At 39.3% G+C, this 19,511-nt stretch overlaps 1 protein-coding gene and 1 pseudogene across 2 annotated transcripts in view; both read right to left on the bottom strand.

Annotated features, from left to right (window-relative positions):
* C22H16orf87 (chromosome 22 C16orf87 homolog) overlaps positions 1-4,046 on the bottom strand; it is a 40,768-nt gene extending 36,722 nt beyond the window's left edge. The window contains exon 1 of one of the 2 annotated variants that reach the window (XM_037815736.1): positions 3,782-4,046. In XM_037815736.1, the coding sequence (XP_037671664.1) occupies positions 3,782-3,847 (66 nt within the window). In that variant the 5' untranslated portion in view covers positions 3,848-4,046. The remainder of the gene's footprint in view (positions 1-3,781) is intronic. The other variant, XM_037815735.1, reaches the window with a different exon arrangement.
* Positions 4,047-13,379: 9,333 nt separating this feature from the next.
* Positions 13,380-16,064, bottom strand: LOC119518539 (annotated as a pseudogene).
* Between the last annotated feature and the right edge of the window lie 3,447 nt (positions 16,065-19,511).

The following is a 19,511-nucleotide window of genomic DNA, read 5'->3' on the forward strand; positions in this document are numbered from 1 at the left end:
CAAACCTTCACATATTTTTAAGGTAAATTTTACTGAAAATCATTGAAAAAAATTTTGAGATCTCCCCGTCAATTACTTCACAAATATTAGCCTTACTGATCCTTAAATCAAGACATGTTCACTGAAAACCAGAAATTAATCTTAACAAGAAAGTACTCACAGAATAATTACAGTCAGAAAATTGCAGCCCCATTTGTAAAATAAATTCCATTTGCCTGTTTTTCTCTTTGGTAAAAGTTTAGTTACAAAGATTTTTACCATATATGTACAGCCTCATATTTTACAATATAAATACTTGGTCTAATTAAATAAACTGAAATTTTGGCAGCCGAGTTCTTTTTCTTTGCATAAAAATACTGAACAAAGGATCGCTAATTTTAAGAGAAATAAAAATGAATATCCTTTAAAAATAATTAACTCCAGCTATTTCTAACAGCTTACTTTATTTAAAAAGGGATGAAGTTCCTTCACTGAACCATGACTGAAAATGTAACCAGTTTTTTTTAAATAGTGTAAAATCTGCCCAAAATAGATGTCATTTTTAAAATTTCACATCTTCATAGAAACCAAGCTCAAAGGTACTGACTCATTTCCTTTACACCTAAATACATCATTAAGAACATCCACAATAATGAAAATTGTTTTAAATTAATGCTATCCAAAAAACACAGGAACATGATGCTCTTATTCCACAGAACCTTTGCGACTCAGCAAGCATTTCCTTTTAGTTACTGAAACTCAATAATTTCAAAATAATAGGTGCTTTGTCTTATACACAAGAAAATAATAGCAACCCACATCCAGAACTAACACAGTGTGCTGCCGTTAAATGAGAAATACACATTTAGCTTTGGGATCCAGAAGGCACAAATACTAATTCAACTGACAGGTTGATTTTCATCCCCTAATAAAAGTGTTTTATGCTCAAGAAACATTCATGCAGATGAGTTAATTCATTCTAGAGTCTTTCCCCTAAAAAACAATAACCCACCATCACCACCACTCAGATTCTGCAAAAACAATTATGAAATAGGTTAGACAACTTTGGTAATACTAATCTCACGAAATTATAATTTACATTTTAAACAAACAGCTTAAACTTTCTTTAAATTTCAGTAGATAAGCTTAAGATAATGCTATACTTTCTGAATTTTAAATGGAAAAAAAAACCCACCAAATTATTGTTTACTGATGGTTTACAATAGATGTGCTCCATCAATTCACTCCTTGAAAAGTTTAAGTTATTTGTATGCTTTACATGTAAAACAGGTAAAAGGTTGCAAGAAAAAAAATCTTGGTCCTATATTGTTTCACTGACTAAAAAAAGGCTCTAAACTAACCACATTATAGAGAAGTCATTTATATTCTATGCTGCTAAGAGAATCAAAGTTACCTATAGCGGACATATTTGCATGTCACTTAAAACTTCTTTAAATTAAAAAAAAAAAAAAAAAAGTTGCTCTGTAAAATAAAATTAAGGCAAAAAAAACAGAAACCCACACAAAAGATACCAGAAAAGAATCCTGAATACTTCTACACACAAAAGTTTTCAGTAAATTTTGAGTGGTTAATGGATGTGAAACCCTTTGAAAATGAAAAGCATCATGGTTTAGATATTTTAGAACTACACTTTCAATAGAGGCCTGCAAAGTGAATGTTATAAAGCAACTGAGACTATCCCAGCTCTTTCTCCTTTGCTGGTCTCTGTACCTATGTTTTTAAACTTAACACACACACACAGAATATGTAAATTTATTCAATTGGGAAATCTCAAATTTTAAAGACTTTACATCACTATATAAACTACACCTAAATTTTAATTTAATATTCTTTAGGCTACTTAGAATCACAGCAATATTCTAGTATGCTGTTAAAAAATCAGATTAAGTTTTCTAGTTTACAACTAAAAGAAGTTTGTAGTTTTAAATAATGAGAGCTACAATTATACTTTACATATAATAAATGTATTTATAAAATTTTCTTTATTTTTATTAAAAATCACTTTCAGAATCAACAAAAGTTTAGTCCTCATACATGTTATGTTCTCTTAAGTATTCAGAATAAAGAACAAAACAAAGTAACATTTTAAATTATGTAGCAGCTGATTTTATACAAAAGAATGTGAATGGGTGTGTGGGGGGGTGTGCGTGGGTGACAAAATTAATGTGATCTTTCCAAATAAAATGCTGATAACATTCTGTGAACAGTCGTTTAGGAGTCCTACAAGTTTATCTTCCTCTTTCTTTAACCAGGATATTAAAAACAGGGTTTTTTTTTTCTTGAAAGGTTACTTTATGCCAAATAAAACAAGGTCAGGATTTGCAATGACTTGTGCCCTACAGAAACTGGAATGCATAATGCATACCATGTAAACCTTTTACTTCCACACAACTAACTGGAACAAATGGAAATGATTTAAATATTGAAATAATCTCCTACAAAAAGACTTGTATCTCAAAGTCCAGTTTTGTAAGAATTCAATAAATTTAATGGTAAGAATGGAAATTAATTCTTTACTTTGGAAAACATGACTAAATTGTTTTTAAGCTGTTTTATGGTAGAGCTCAAAAAAAAACGGTGTCCTCCTGACACAACCTTTCTCTGAGGGGCATTTCTACCACTATCCATAAAAAATGTGAACAAAACAAGTAACAGATTTGGTCAACTCACAACAATGTTCCTCAAGAATGCACTAAAATCAGCTTATTTTTTAAAGAGTCTGAAGTCATTTCAAATTATTTAAAAAGGGAGAGGTGAGAGAGGTAGTCATTTCGAAAATATTCACACAGTGGAAAAGGAAAAAAACACTCAGATCTGCATGTTGGCATGAAAAGAGGGTCTTATGAATGGTTTTAACTGAATTTTAACTCAGATGGTAAGGCGTAGAATAACATTTATATATTCCAGTTAAAAAGAATCTCATGCTTAAATGTAGAAAACAGTAAATTGGGACTTGAAAAATTATAGCTATGATATGAATTCAATAAAGAAAGCCAGTCATCCAAAATTCACGAAACTACATGTAAACATTAAAAGATGTGGATGCAGACATGCCAAATTCATAACAGTGGATGCCGCGGGGCGGGGGCGGGGGAACGACGTTATTCGATGATGTTCTATTTAAAACAATATAAAGAACTGATTCACAATTTCTTATAACAAGAAAAAACATAATAGATATAATTAGAAAAAATATAATAAATACATTGAGGAAAAATTTCTCAAATTCGCCGAAACTCAGAACCACACTGCGGTCCCTTTTGTCACATTTCAGCAACCGCCCGGGCGCGGTGGGAAGCGGGGAGAGGACAGTTACGGGGTCCGCCGTCCGCATCTCGAATGGGAACAAAGCAACCCTGCGCGGCAGGAGGGGCTTTCGTGGACAGGGGCCTGGACTCGAAGTCAGGCACATCGGGGCTACCGGGGGCTGGAAGGGGCCGAGCTCGCCCACTGGAGCCGCTGCCCCAGGCTCCCGCCGCTGTCACCGCGGTCGGCAGGGTCTGAGCAGGGGGCCCCGTCGCCCACGACAAACCCACGCCCCTCCCAAGCCGCCGGGCCACGGGAGGGACCCACTCGCCAGTCTGACCGCCGCCGGGAGGGCTCCGGCCGGGCTGCGGCCCGGGGCGTCTCCTGGGCAGCCCCTCGGTGCAGCCCGGCCACCGAGCCCACGGGCCAGACCGCAGCCCGGACCCCGGCGTGGCGGCCTCTCCACAGCCAACCGCCGCCGGGCAACGGCCGCCCGCCCGCCCCGCAGACTCGCGCGCCCCACCCCGGCGCCCACCTGTTGGTCGCACTCGGGGCATGATTTGGTGGCCATCTTCACTTTCTTGGCTCGAGTTGCAGACATGCTCCTTTCCCCTCGGCGGCGGCGGCGGCGGCAACAGCAACGGCAGCTCGGGCTCCTCCCCTCGTTCCTCCGCCGCCCGCGCCCGCCCGCCGCGTCCCTGCTGCCCGCACCGAGGCTCTGACGGCTGCGCGCGCGCGTGCGCGTGGGGGGCGGGGCGTGCGAGGGGGCGGGGCGTGCGAGGGGGCGGGGCGTGCGAGGGGGCGGGGCGTGCGAGGGGCGGGGCGTGCGAGGGGCGGGGCGCGCCGCGGACCTCGTGGGCCACCCTGAGGGTCGCGGCCAGTGCAACCCAAGCTGGCCCTCCCTCCAAGTGCGTCCTCGGGTTCCACGAGAGGTCTCGGTCGCCCGGCGTGACAACGGCCACGCCTTCTCCCGGCCTGGTGGTTTGGGAGGGGCTCGGCAGTAACGGCCGTCCAGCTCCACTAACGAATGCACCAAAAGGGCGGGAGGTGGCGCTGGACAGGCCCCGCCCCGCGGAGAGGAGAAAGTGAGAGTGAAAGGGAAAAGGCGAGGTAAAATGTAGAGCACTTATCCTGCATTTCATTAAACCTCAGTAATGCTAGCAGATGTAACCACTGAGGAATTATTACGGCATTTGTTGAGCCTGATGTATTCCAAAACCTGGACTTGGTGCTGTGAGAGATTATATTCGCTAAGTCACTAAAATATTTATTGAGGGCCAATTCTCTCAGACAACTGTGAATACTACTAGGTACCTGCCCTCAAAGAACAAGAATTCTGGAATGTAGATGGTGTAACATTCTAATACAGTGGAGCTAGACTGTTTGCTGGAAAGCATAAATGAATTGGCTCTCTTCAGAGGACAGTATGTATCAAAATTTAAAATCCACTTATCCTTTGACCTAGCAATTCCACCTCTAGGAATTTGAAGAAAAGATATTCTCATATCCGTGCTCAAATGCAGTTGTGCAAAAATGTTGCAAAACACAGCATTGTTGGCAGAGCAAAATTTCAGCCCAGGTATCCATCAACGAGAGTGTGCTTGAGAAAATTGAGGTATGCATAAAACAGAATATCCTTACAACTCTTCAAAAGAAAGAGATAAATCTATAGGAAATATGTGTCCAAAATATAGTGTTAAGTAAAACACCATGTTTAGAATGTTATTATTTATGCAAAAATACTATAAAAAGATATTTATGCTTGCATATATGTTGACTATCTTAGGAAACACAAGAAACTGGAAAAGGAACTGGAGGGCAGGGTTGGAAAAGAGTCTTTCCATTACATACCCTCTTGTATTATTTGAATTTTCTAGTAGGTCAACGTAGTATGGCCTTTTCCTCAAGAAAAGGGAAAAAGATTTGTCCACAGCTACTTTGGAGGCCACCTGACCCACCATGAGGGAGCTGTAGGTCCTGGAAGGCTTCCTAGAGGAGGTGTTTCCTAAACTGAATATCTAAGGATGAGGTAGAATTGCCCAACCAAAGGAAAATACCTACCAGGCAGATGGAACAACATGAGCAAAGAAGGGCCAGCAGTTTTAGTGTCGTCGGTATACCAAGTCAGGGAAGAGAGTTAAAGATGGAGGGGTGGGCCATATCCACCTCTGCAGGGCCTTTGATACCAGGGGAAGAAGTTTGGGCTCCATCCTGAGGGAAATGGGGCAATAATGGTTCTAAGTTAAGGAGTCACAGGATCAGATTCAAAGTTGAGAATGAGTCCAGCAAAATGCCTCAGATATCAGACCAGAGGCAGAGGGAGAGGAAGGACAGTAGCGAAGGAGAGGAGAAAGAGTTGAAAAATATGAAGGCCACAATATTAGCAGAGCTTGAGGGGCTATTTTGCTGTGGGAATGAGGGGACCTGGGACATTTCCAGGATGACTCGTTTTTATTGCAAGGGACTGGAGGAACAGAAGTAGAAAAGAAGATAGTACCTGAGCTTCCCCTGATGAAAATGGAGCAGAATATGAATCAGGAAGCTAAGCCCTGCAGCCTGAAGTCAGTCTGAGAACAGGTTTTTGAAAGTTATCATTTAAATGGGTCCTTTTTCTGAAAATCTCCCAGAAAGACCACTTGGCTGGGGTGGGCGTTGAAAGAGAGGCCTTTAACTCTGTGAGGTTTATGGAATGCTTGACATGGCAGACATTGAGAGTTTGGCTAGTGCAAACTCCACTCATATCCTCATTCTCTCTAGCCACTTTCCAGTGAGGCCACTGTGGTCTTCTGGCCAATAAGAAGTCTTCTGGGGTGGGGCTTCTGGCAAGGTTTTTGATTTCCTGGAAAAATGGACAGATTCTTCTAAAAAAAAAAAAAAAATCTCTTTGTCCTCTGCCTTTCATACTTCCTCTTACTGCCTGGAACATGAGCATAAGGCCTTAAAGATACTGCAGCCATCCTGTGACAATGAGATGATAAGAGGTTGTATTTACTGTTACATAATAAATTACCCCAAAACCTAGTGGCTTAAAACAACAAACTTTTATTATCTCATTGTTTCTGTGGGTCAGGAATCCAGGTATGGCTTTACCTGGTGTCTCTGGTTTTGAAGTCTCATTTGCAAGGAGATCCACTTCTAAGCTCACTCAGTGGATGTCCGCAGACCTCCCTCAATCCTTCACCATATGGCCCTCTTGTGAGCCCTAGAGTGAGCCATCCAAGAAAGAGAGAATGAGAGAGAATGCCCAAGACACAAGCCACAGTCTTTTTATAACCTATTATTAGAAGTGGTATCCCATTGCTTCTGTCATATTCTATTCATTAGAAGCAAGTCAATAAGTCCAGCCCACACTCAATAGGAAGGGATTACAAAAAGGTGAGAAAATTAAGAGGCAGAGATCACTGGGGATCATTTTAGAGGCTGCCTACCATAGGTGTCATAGGAAATAATGGCTAATTCACTAAGAGGGAAAAACAGAAAGCTAGAAAACTCCTGAGTCCCCAAAGGCATTGTTGATTAGCTACCCCCAGTCCTAGCCTGCCTCCCTAGAGATTATGTATAGGGGGCAGAAAGGGCAGGGGGAGAGGGATAGCTCGCAACCCACCCAAAGGGGTAAAATTTAAAAGACTGACAATACCAAATATTAATAAGATTGTAAAGCAATTGGATTCTCACACATTGTTGAAGCAGGTGTAAAATGGTGCAATCACTTTGAAAAGAGCTCAGGTAAAACTAAACATACACATAGTCTATAACTTAGTATTTCTAATCCTAGATATCTACCCTCCAAAAATGAAAACATATGTCCACAAAAAGACTTGTGCAAGAATATTCACAGCAGCTTTATTCATAATAGGCTTAAGCTGGGGGAAAAAACCCAAATGTCTATCAAACAGGTAAATAAACATATTGTGGTATATATTCATTTAATAGAATATTAATTAGCATTAAAAAGGAAAGACTTATTGATACTTGCAACAACATGGATGAATCTAAAAAACATGCTGAGTGAAGGAAGCCAATACAAAAAGGAATATGTACTCTATGATCCCATTGACAAGCAGTTCTAGAACAGGCAAAGCTTTTCTAAAGTGGAAAAAAATCAGATCACAGGCTGCCTCTAGGAGGTAAGGGTGAAGATTAACTTAGAAGGGATATGAGGGTACTTTTTGAGCTGATGATATAGTCTGTATCTTGCTAGGGGTTTGTGTTACACAAGTGTTCACAAACTTACTGAATGGTATAGCTAAGCATTTGGACATTTTATTGAATTTAAATTTTACCTCAAGTAAGAATCGTAAGCAAATATTTTAACTCTAGTTAATAATGTGTATACTAAAAAAATTAGAGTGAGATGTGCTGATGCCTGCAGCTTTGAAATGAATAAAAAAAAAAGAAGGATCAATGGATAGACACAGGGATGGCTAAAATAATAGATAAGTGATAAGAAACTAGTAAAAAAAAATCAATGATACAAGCACGGTGGCTGAAATATATAGTGTTCACACAAATTCTTTAAAATATTTTGTATGTTTGAAAATTTTCAAAGATACTGGATGTAAAACCTACTTGTTTAAGCCACTGTTCATTAAGTTTTCAATTATTTGCTGTCAGTTATATTCCTGAGAAAGAGACGAGGGTTTTCTACTAAGTGGATGAAATTTGCCTTTACACTAATTTATTCATTCAACAAATATTTACTAAATATATACTATGTGCTGGACTTTATGCTCTTGTTTACACTAGTCATTCATTCAACAAATATTTACTAAATATATATTATCATCCAAAGTATACAATCAGTGGCTCACAGGATCATCATATAGTTGTGCATTCATCACCAAATCAATTTTAGAACATTTTCATTACTCCAAAATAAAGAAGATATAAAAATAAAAAAGAACACCCAAAACATCCTGTACCCCTTATTCCACCCTATTATATCTTTTTTTGGTCTTTATTTTATTACTCATCTATCCAAACACTAGATAAAGGGAGTGCAGTCACAAGGTTTTCACAACCACATGGTCAAATGATAAAACCCATGTATACAATCATCAAGAATCAAAGAATCAAGTCTACAGGATTACGGTTCAACAGATACAGGTATTTCCTTCTAGCTATTCTAACACACTAGAAACTAAAAAGAAGTATCTATATAATGCATAAGAATAACCTCTAGAATGACCTCTCAACTCTATTTGAAATCTCTTAGCCACTGAAACTTTGTTTCATTTCTTTCCCCCCTTTTGGCCAGTAAGGCATTCTCAATTCCATGATACCAGGGCCAGTCTCATCCCTGGGAATCATGTCCATTTTGCCAGTGAGACTTACACCACTGGGAGTCATGCCCCACATAGAAGGAAAGTAATGAGTTTATTTGCAGAGTCAGCTGAGAGAAAGAGGCTACATATGAGCAACGAAAGAGGTTTTCTGGGGGTTACTCTTAGGCATAATTATAAGTAGGCTTAGTTTCTTCTTTGCAGGAATAAGTTTCATAACGGCAACCCTGAAGATCAAGGGCTTGACTCATTAAACTGGGAGTTTCCAAAACCTGTGAGAATATCAGGAATTTCCCAGTTGAGGAAGTTTATTTCCACATTTTCCCCAAGTTCCTCAAGGGGACTTTGCAAATATTTTTAATTTTCTGCCCAAAATACTCTGGGATGTATCCAGGTCTTACATTAACCTGTACAGAATAACGAGATCTCATTTCCTATTCTAGGTCCCATGTAATTATGTTGTTTGAATAAACTGACCATACAGGTTAAGTTAAACAGTATGCTACAGAGAACACAAATTTTGTACCAAATAAACATCTCTTAAATAACAGTTAAAATTCAGGAACAGATGTGACTACTGTAAGACCTTACAATCTACAAAGCTTTAAAATCAGCCTTATTGAACATTCTGTACTCCTGCATTGTAAATTGCCCAGTCACTGTCTAGGTTCTATCCCCTGATAACCTATGCTCCCAAATTCAATTCTCAGCATTTGCTCATTATAGTTAGTTTATATTAGTGAGGCCTTACAATATATGTCCTTTCATTTCTGGCTTATTTTACTCAACATAATGTCCTCAAGATTCATTCACCTAGTTGCATGCCTCACAACTTCACTTCTTCTTGCAGCTGTCCATTTTTCCATTCTATGTACACACTAAAGTTCACCCTTCTGTTCACCTGTCTATGTACCCATAAGCCATCTCCATTCATTGCAAAATGTGAATACTGCTGCCATAAACACCAGTGTGCAAATGCCTATTCCTGTCCCTGCTTACAGTTCTTCCAAGTATACACCAAATAACAGGGTTACAAGTTTATATGGCAACCCTATACTTAGCCTCCTGTGGAACCACCACACTGCCCTCCAGAGGAACTGTTACTGTTCTACTTCATTACCGACAGTGAATAGTTACATTGCTCTCTCTCCACATCTTTTCCAGCACTTGTATCTTTTTGTTTACTTTGTTTTTTCAAACCAAGAATTTTATTAAATTGTAAATGAGGAAAGTAAACATAGGGAAATATAAAAATGTTCCAACACCTTAAGCTTCTACTTATCACAAGGAGTTTGGAAAAAAAAAAAATTTAATCACTTTGAGTCCCAATTATAGAACCCCTTTTCTTTTTTTTCTTTTTTCTTTTGAAATAAATTCAAAGTTATAGGAACAGTTGCAAAAACAATACTAACCCCATACACAGAATTCCATCATACCCTGACCCCCCTCCCCCAATAGCTCAATACACCAACTTTAACCTGCTGTCACATCACTATTTTTTCCCTCCCTCCCTATCATCCATCATCTATTGCTCTGTCTTCTGAACATGAGAGTTAGCTGCACACATCCTTGAACATACACTATAATTCATGTATACACTTCCCATGAAGAAGAACATTCTTTTATGCAATCCCATTAAGCACAGCTAAGAAATACAAAAGATTCAACAATGATACAAAGCTTACATTCTGTATTTCCTTTTCCTTATGTCTCAACTGTGTCTCTTTGAGCCACCTGTCCTCTATCCTCCAAACCATCCAAGTTCATCCTTGGCATTCAATTGTCATCTATTTAGACTGTCTTTTTTTTTTTTTTTCCAATTGTGGAAACATATATACAGCCTAAATCTTCCCATTCCACCCCCTCCCTAGCCTTCCATTAGTGAGATTAATCACATTTAGAATGTTGTAATGCTCTTTCCCACCATCCATTACTAGAAATTTCCCTTCACCTCAAACAGCAACCCTACACTCATTTCTTAACTGCCCATTGCCCTTTCCCCCATTTCTCTTAACCCAAACTCTACTTTTCATCTCTATGGTTATATTCTCTGATAATTTCTTTCTGTTTACTGTGGGGCTTAAAATTAACCTCTTAAATCCATATCAATCTTGTTTTCTTTGATACCACCTTCACTTCAATAGGACACATAAACTATGTTCCTATACTCCTCCATTCCCCCACCTTTATATAGTTGTCTAAAATTACATATTTTATGTTGAGTTCAAAACCTCTGATTTGTCATTAGAGTTTGTGTATTTTATATCATGTAGGAAGTAAATAGTGGAGTTACAGTTCAAAAATTATTGACTTCTATTTGTATTCCATTGTGGTTGGAGAATGTGCTTTGAGTATATTCAATTTTTTTTTTTTAATTTCTTGAGGCTTGTTTTATGTCCCAGCTTATGTTCCCTTCTGGAGAAAGATCCGTGATCACTGGAGAAAAATGAGTGTCCTGGTGATTTGGGATTTAAGGTACTATATATGTCAGTTAAAATTCTCTATATCTCTTTCTTCTTTCTTTGTTTTTCTGTTGGTAGGGGTCCCTCTAGTATCTGAAGTAGGGCAGGTCTTTTATTGGCAAACTCTCTCAGCATTTGTTTGTCTGTGAAAAATTTAAGCTCTCCCTCAAATTTGAAGGAGAGTTTTGCTGGATAAAGTATTCTTGGTTGGAAATTTTTCTCTCTCAGAATTTTAAATATGTCATGCCACTGCCTTCTTGCCTTCATGGTGGCCGCTGAGTAGTCACAACTTAGTCTTATGTTGTTTCCTTTGTATGTGGTGAATTGCTTTTCTCTTGATGCTTTCAGAACTTGCTCCTTCTCATCAGTATTTGAGAGTCTGATCAGAATACGTCTTGGAGTGGGTTTATTTGGATTTATTCTATTTGGAGTTCGCTGGGCACTTATGCTTTGTGTATTTATGTTGTGTAGAAGGTTTGGGAAGTTTTCCCCAACAATTTCTTTGAATACTCTTTCTAGACCTTTACCCTTCTCTTCCCCTTCTGGGACACCAATGAGTCTTAAGTTTGGACGTTTTATTTTATCTATCATATCCCTGAGATCCATTTCGATTTTTTTTATTTTTTTCTCCATTCTTTCTTTTGTTCTTTCATTTTCTGTTCTGTGGACTTCTAGGACACTGAGATGTTGTTCAGCTTCCTCTAGTCTTGTATTGTGAATATCCAGAGTCTTTTTAATTTGGCCAACAATTTATTTCCATAAGATCTTCTATTTTTTTATTTACTCTTGCAATGTCTTCTTTATGCTCTTCTAGGGTCTTCTTTATGTCGCTTATATGCTGGCCCATGGTCCTCTTGATGTCCTTTAAATCCTTTGCCATGTTTTCGTTCCTCGATTGTAGGTCTTTAATTAATTGTGCGAGGTACAGTGTTTCTTCTGTTATCTTGATTTGTGTGTTTGGAGTTGGATTCTCCATATCATCTGGTTTTATCATATGCATTAAGATTTTCTGTTGTTTTTGGCCTCTTGGCATTTGCTTTGCTTGATAAGGTTCTTTCAAGTTGGAAACAAAAAATGCCTATCTAATTTTTCAGAAACAGTTTGGTGGCATACACTTTCTCTAACTAACCAGCAGATGGCGTCTGTGAGTCACCTATACTCCTCAAGTCAGTTCTTTACCTTGTCCCTGCAGTGTGTGGGGAAATGATTCTTGTGGGGCTTAGATGGAGAAATCAGCTTGGGTGTGTTGCTGGAGCCATCCGCCCCGAATGTGGGGCATGTGTACGGGTGGCCAGGGAGGAAGGACAGTTTTAATATTCAAATCTCCCAGGTTCCCGGAGATTCAAGGCTGCCACAAGAGTCTAAGCCTTCATTTCATTTCAGCCCCAGACCCTTTCTCTCACTGTCCCACAAACCACCAGACTTGGCGTAGTGTCCCTGGGTTCTCCGAGCAGGTCCCCCCACCCAGCTGCAATCCTCCAGGACCTCTGCCGAGGGAATGCCGTGCTACGTCACCAGTGTGCGCCGTCCCTCAAGGGAAGCCCCAGGCCGCCGGGCCGTGCTGGGGCCCTTTCAGCCTGATGCAAAGATGGCTGAAAGGGGCATCTCCACACCCCCCTCTTCGCACAGTTCCTCCTTTCCAGCTCCAGGACAATTGGCAGGGCTCTGGGCTGTGGGCACAGCCCCAGGCAGGAGTTTATCCAGCCCTCCCGGGAGCGAGCTGCGAGCCACAGGGTTTCTTTCGGCTTCCGGCTCTCCCCTCTGTTCCCCCGGCCCCAGGGGTATCTGCAGCGGGCTATCTTCCAGGCCAGACACCGAGAGGCTGGCCCAGCCCCCTCTTGCTGTATTTTACTGTGTGGTTCCCACTATCGCTACTGCAGCCACTCCCGGGTTTTTCCCCCCCTTTTTTTTTTTTTAAAAGAGCCCATCAGTCTCCAAATGCCAAACCCCGGCTTCCCCGGACCGCCGTGTGGCTGCCGGTCTTCCAGCCAGCTCACTCACTCGTTTCAGAATGCAGACTCCCGGTTTCACCAAGTATATGGCCCCTTTGGAACTAGAAGATCTCGTCCAGCTGGCGCATTGCTGTAACCAGTATTCTGGATCACCCTCTGGTTTTTATCTAGTGTTTTTCACAGAGGTGTTTTTTCGCCCTGTCTCACCTAGCTGCCATCTTAGCCCCCCCCCCCCCTTTTCTTTTTAAGATAAAAATTCTACAGCAGAATTTTACTAATTAAATCACATTCAGCACACTATAAGTCTATGTGCCACACAGCCCTTTTAGATGATGGGACAAATACTGGAAGAAAGGTTCGGAAATTCAGAAGAGTAAAGTACTAGTAGAGTAAATCCTGAATAAAAACTGTGGAACCATGAGTATATTTAGGCCTTATAATTTTATGCAAAGAAATTTATTTAACAAAGAGAAAGCTAGAAACCATTATCAGGATAAAACCAAAAGGAACTGAAAGAAAAATTCAGCAGTGAAAACAAATTTTGCTTATTCGTTCTCCTACAAATTTATTCAGTTTACTGAGTCCAGAGAAATTCTATTAAGAATATTAGGGTGAGATCCCCATTTCACCGCCCCATCTCAGCTACACTGTATTATATACTAAGAACTGTAGAGATTCCGCCCCCACCCCTCCCAACTATACAGGCACTGCCATCTAGTGGCAATTTTTTCCCTGCAATTTCAAAAAGATATTTGGCCCAGATTTGGTAACAAATAGTAGACACTGATAGTTTGTCAAATAATAATTCTGTCAAGGAAGCAAATGTATTTTATACACAAACTCCATGCCACCAGTCGAACTACTGACTAGTTATTTATGAAAAGAAAAGTTAAAAAAATAAATAAACCTCTTGGGAGTTTCTCTAACTGTACTTAGCAGTGATTCTCTTCTGATTTCCCCATTCATTCCATATTATCTGGAGATGGCACTCAGATAATAAGGCATCAAAGAAAAGCAAGGAATTGCAAACTTCTGGAAGCAATGATAAAACATAATCTTCAAATGCAATGGTCTGGGTCACCTATGAAAATGAGCTCATGACCTGTCTTACTTCCAATTCCTTTGACATGGCCCATGAAAACAGCCAATGTCATGGAACTAGAAGATGAAATCCTAATGAATACCTTCTTTATAAAGATATAGATAAGAAAACTAATGTAATAACATTCATCTTAAATTTAGAAGTGGAAACTAAAGATTAGGAATAAGATATTCTCTGGGAGGTACTGCCTTGTAGAAATTACTGGATATGGTTACCAGCTAATAGGAAACCGGTATCTTCTGTGATTCCATAGCCTTTTAAGTGATATAGCTTAAAGTAAAGCTTCACAAGCTTTTTCAAGTCAGGCCACACACAGAAAATATCTGTATACACACTGGTAAAAATGCAACAGCCTGCTCTCAGCTGGACTGAAATCAATATTTGGTTCATAATTGATGGGAACCTATGGGATAAATGGTTAAATTTATGAAAGTACTAATGGTAACATGCGGACAAGCACTAAAACCACTATTAATTCCTTTTGAGAGTTCTCAGAATTCTGGAAATAAGGTTACAAAAATTACTTTGGTTTTTCACATATCAATATTTAGGAAAGAAGTTCTCTCTCTTACTTAACATTCCTCCAGTGGTGTGAGACCACGGTCAAAGAAAACAATCATTCTGGTCTCTTACAGGTCAAACCAACATGGCAGGGTCAAGGTGACCTCCCTGGCCACGGAGGGCCCAAGGCATATAGCTGGACAGCGTGTGCTTTAAGACCACACGACAATTTTCATACACTTGGGCACTATTTTTAGGTATTACATTGGCTGTTTTTTTTTTTTGTTGTTTTTTTTAAAAAAGAACTTTTCTAAAGTTTCTCATCCCTGAGCTGGAGAAACTATGTTTTTAAATTTAACTGAGTTATTTCAAATCACAAATTCAGAAACTTGTAAACATGAGGCTTCTGTTCAACATCCCAGGGGAGAAGATTCATTCTGATATTGGTTCAAAAAAAAGTTATAATATTGTGCTTGGAACACAGAGGACCAGTTATTAACTTCTTGCTACTATTAATAAATAATAACTGCTCAGCCAAGGTTACTGTGACCTCTGAAAGATCAAACAAACAAGTTATTTTCTCTTATGACTAGAATACATTTCAAGACACTTTCTGCCTTTTAATAAATGTCCTAGTACTCTGAGTTTCTCTTTCAGTTCATTGAATTTCAACAATTTGTCAAAAAGCCGATAAACAAATACTAAATCACATTTTGTTGGTTTTTTTAAAACCCTCAAATTCCAGGCTACAAAAACATCTGGTTTGTCTCCCACCCTGACCACCCTGCTACTTTTCCATATACCACAGGCCACCCATAAATACAAAGCCAGGAGGAAAACTGATATGGTCTACTTGGAGCCAGCAGACAGGAGGGCAATGAGTTCTGATGAAGCACTTATGGACAAAATATAGTCCACTGTGGGGTTGAAGTTCTTCAATATAAAGAAGGAAGCAACAATGGCCAAGACCAGGAATAGAGTGTTGTTATAAAAGATGGAAAATGCCGTAGCTTCATAATCAGCGACTTCATTCTTCTTCCACAAGATTCTTTCATCTTTCTCCTTTCAAGACATCTTTCGATTATCAGCTTCAGACAGTTTTCGAGTTACTTCTTTGGAAACAGCATCCTCCCTCTTCTGTGCTACTTTGTGTTTGAGAACAAATTTTACATTCTTGAATGCAAAGGCTACCAAATAGGTGCTTACTAGGGTCATCACACTATACAGAACAGCAGACTGAATAAGATCCATATGCCATATTCGCCAATATAACCAGATGGGGATGGCAGACGCGATGAAGGCATTCCTGAAGAAAAGCGTGGAGGACTTGGCCAAGAGGTTGCAGCTGAAATCCTGCAGGAGCAGGTCCTCGTCGGACTGCTGCTTGGAACCACCCTTTGGAGCCGTGGCGAGGAAGGAGCCGAAAGCCACGCAGGTGGCCGCCGTATAGCAAATCTTGTTTACTTTTTAAACAGTTTTATTCACCCACCATACAATCCATCTAAGTGAACAATCAATAGCTCCCAGTATAATCACAGTTATGCTTTTAGCACCACAATCTATATGAGATTTCCATCTCTTCCACAAAAATAGAAGAGGAAAAAAATGAAAGAATAAAGAATTAAACAAATAAATAAAATTAAAAAGGAGAAACAACAACAAGAATCCCATACCACTCTCTTATATCCCCCTCTGTTGACATTTACCTTTGGTATATCGCCTTGATACAATTAATGGAAGAATATTACACTGTTACTGTTAACTACAGAGCTAGTTTGCAATGATTGTATTTTTTTCCCATATACCATCCCATTTTCAACAACTTGCAATATTGACATTCTTATTCTCCCTCATATAAACACTTTCGTATATTTTTACATTTAATCACCATGATTGTCCACTCTAGGATTTGCTAAGTTATACAGTCCCAGTTTTTCTCCTTTATCTTTCCTTCTGTTGTCATACATGCCCTTAGCATTCTTCTTTCAACCATACTCATACTCAGCTTTGTTCATTATACATACAATATTGTGCTACCATCTTCACCTTGTTATAATGTTCTTATTTTCCAGCTGTCCTCTTTATGCTTCTCAATTTCTTCCATGATCTCAAACTTTTTAAATTTCTTATTAGCTCTAATATTTTCTAGATTTTCCATGATAATTTCATCATGAATGTAGATGCTCTTTATAGTGATAAAACTCTCTTCATTTATTCAGTTAACAATTATTTTCCACCTACCAGGCAATGTGAAAGGCATGGAAGAAATATGAAAATTAATAAGACACAAATGGTTCAAAGATTGTGGGAGAAGCAGATATATGGACAGATATTGAAAATACAAACTTATTTTCTTACTTTCCACAGAGGAAGGCAGGTAAGAAAATAATGCTAGAGAAACAAAAAGAACACTTAAATTTGCTGAGAAAAACAGGAAGAATCTTGAGTAGAAAAGTCCACAACAAAGCTACTAGAATTGATTTAAAAATTCAGCAAAATTGCAGGGTACAAGATCAACATGCAAAAATCAGTTGCATATCTATATATCAGTAAATGAACAATCCGAAAGAAAATTAAGAACACAATTTTATTTACAATAACATCTAAAAGAATAAAATACCTAGGAATAAATTTAACAAGGTGGTGAAAGACTTGTACACTTCAAACACAAAACATTGCTGGAAGAAATTAAAGAAGAACTAAAGGAAAGACATTCCATATTCATGGACTGGAAGACTTAATATTGTTAATATATCAATACTATCAAAAGCAAATTCAATGCAATCCTGATCAATAGGTAAGAAAAAAAAATAAAAGATACAATATTGTTCTAGTTGGCTAATGCTGCCAGAATGCAAAACACCAGAAATGGATTGGCTTTTATAAAAGGGGTGTTATTTGGTTATAAGGTTACAGTCTTAAGGCCATAAACTGTCCATCAACAAAGGGTACCTTTACTGGAGAAAGGCCAATGGCATCCAGAAAACCTCTGTTGGCTGGGAAGGCACGTGGCTGGCATCTGCTTACTCCTAGGTTGCATTTCAAAGTGGCATTCTCCAAAATGTCTGCATCAGCTTCCAACGGCCATCTTCAAAATGTCTGTCTCAGCTCCAGCGTGCTATGAGCTCCTTCTTCTGAGCTTATATGGTGCTCCAGTAAACTAAACAAGGCCCACTAAATGGGTGGGGCCACGCCTCCATGGAAATTACCCAATCAGAGTTATCACCTACAGTTGGATGGGTCACATCTCCATGGACATTGAACCAACAGGTTCCAACCCAATTCACACTAATATGTCTGCCCCCAAAAGAATGCATTAAAGAATATGGCTTTTTCTGGGGGACATAAATACACAAACTGACACAGATATATAAAATCCAAAAGGAAAAAATAGCTGAAGAAAGTACTGCCTTTACAGTAATCACATTAAATGTTACTGGATTAAACTCCCCAATCAAAAGATATACATTGGCAGAATGGATTAAAAAAAAAAAATTCCAGCAGCTTTTTTTTTTGCAAAAATGGAAAAGCAGATAATCAATTTCATATGGAATTCCATTGGGCCCTGAACAGCAAAACCGTCTTGACAAAGAACAAAATTGGAGGACTCACACCTGATTTCAAAACTTATTGCAAACTGCAGTAATTTTTAAAGTGTGATACTAGCACAAGGATCTTATACATATAGATCAATTTGGAATATAACTGACAGCCCAAATAAACTCATACACCTATGGCCAGTTGATTTTCAACAAGGGCTCCAAGTCTATTCAATGGAGAAAGATTAGACTCTTCAGTGAATGCTGCTGGGAAAACTGGACATCCACACCCAAAAAAATGAATTTGGATCCCTACATTTCACCATATACAAAAATTAACTCACAGTAGATCAACAACCTAAATATATGAGCTAATACTTGAACTCTTAGGAGAAAACAAAGGGAAATATCTGCAGGATCCAGTATTAGGCAATGGATTCTTATTTAGATTTTACACCAAAAGCACAAGCAACAAAAATAAAAATAGATTGCACTTCATCAAAATTAAAAACTTTTGTTCATCAAAGGACTATATTAAGAAAATGAAAAAACAACCTACGAAATGGGGAAAATATTTGGAAATTATACATCTGATAAGAACTCCTACAACTCAACAACAAAAAGACAACCCAATCAAAACACGGGCAGAGGACTTGAATAGACATTTCTCCAAAGAAAATATAAAATGGCCAGTAAGCACAGGAAAATATGCTCAACATCATTAGCCATTACATTAATGCAAATGAAATCCACAACGAGAAAGCTGATGGCCCCACCCTGATGAAGATGATGGAATGAGAAACTTCAGGGCTCCACCCCCCTCCAAAAGCTTTGAACAGCCATCAAGAACTGGCATAAACATCTTTCTCAAAACTCCAGAAAGCAGTTAAGGGCTTGCAGACACAGGGTGAGCACTGAATGAAGAGAAAGTTTACTTAAAAGCAATTAATATCTCATGGCGCCCTGGCTGGGCCCCTCCCTGGTTCCAAAGGGAGCAGAGTAACCCTCATGCACATACAGAAAGCACATGTGTCTGGCACACCTGATTGGTGGCAGCCTGAGGGACTGAATCAGAATACTTACTGCAGGATCACTATCCCAGAACTTGCCCTACATATAGAAGGCAACTCACTGAGCTCTCCTACAGAATGTTGTGGGAGAGCAGTCAAATTGTGGCTGCCTAGGACAATGGACTGCTGGCTGTGGGACATACAGTGCAGTGGCCAGGGCCATGAGGAAACTGTTTCCTAGGGAAGAGGAGACATTCATAAATGAGGGAATTCCTAGGGACACATACACATGCTCAAAACAAGAACATGTACAGAAAGGATCGGGGAGTCCCCTACACTTTGGTCGGGACCTATTTCCTAAACTCACAATATGGATAAGTCCTGAAAGAGAGCACTCACACATCAATCTTCAAAGAC

Source organism: Choloepus didactylus, chromosome 22 (assembly GCF_015220235.1).
Source record: "Choloepus didactylus isolate mChoDid1 chromosome 22, mChoDid1.pri, whole genome shotgun sequence".
NCBI lineage: Eukaryota > Metazoa > Chordata > Mammalia > Pilosa > Megalonychidae > Choloepus > Choloepus didactylus.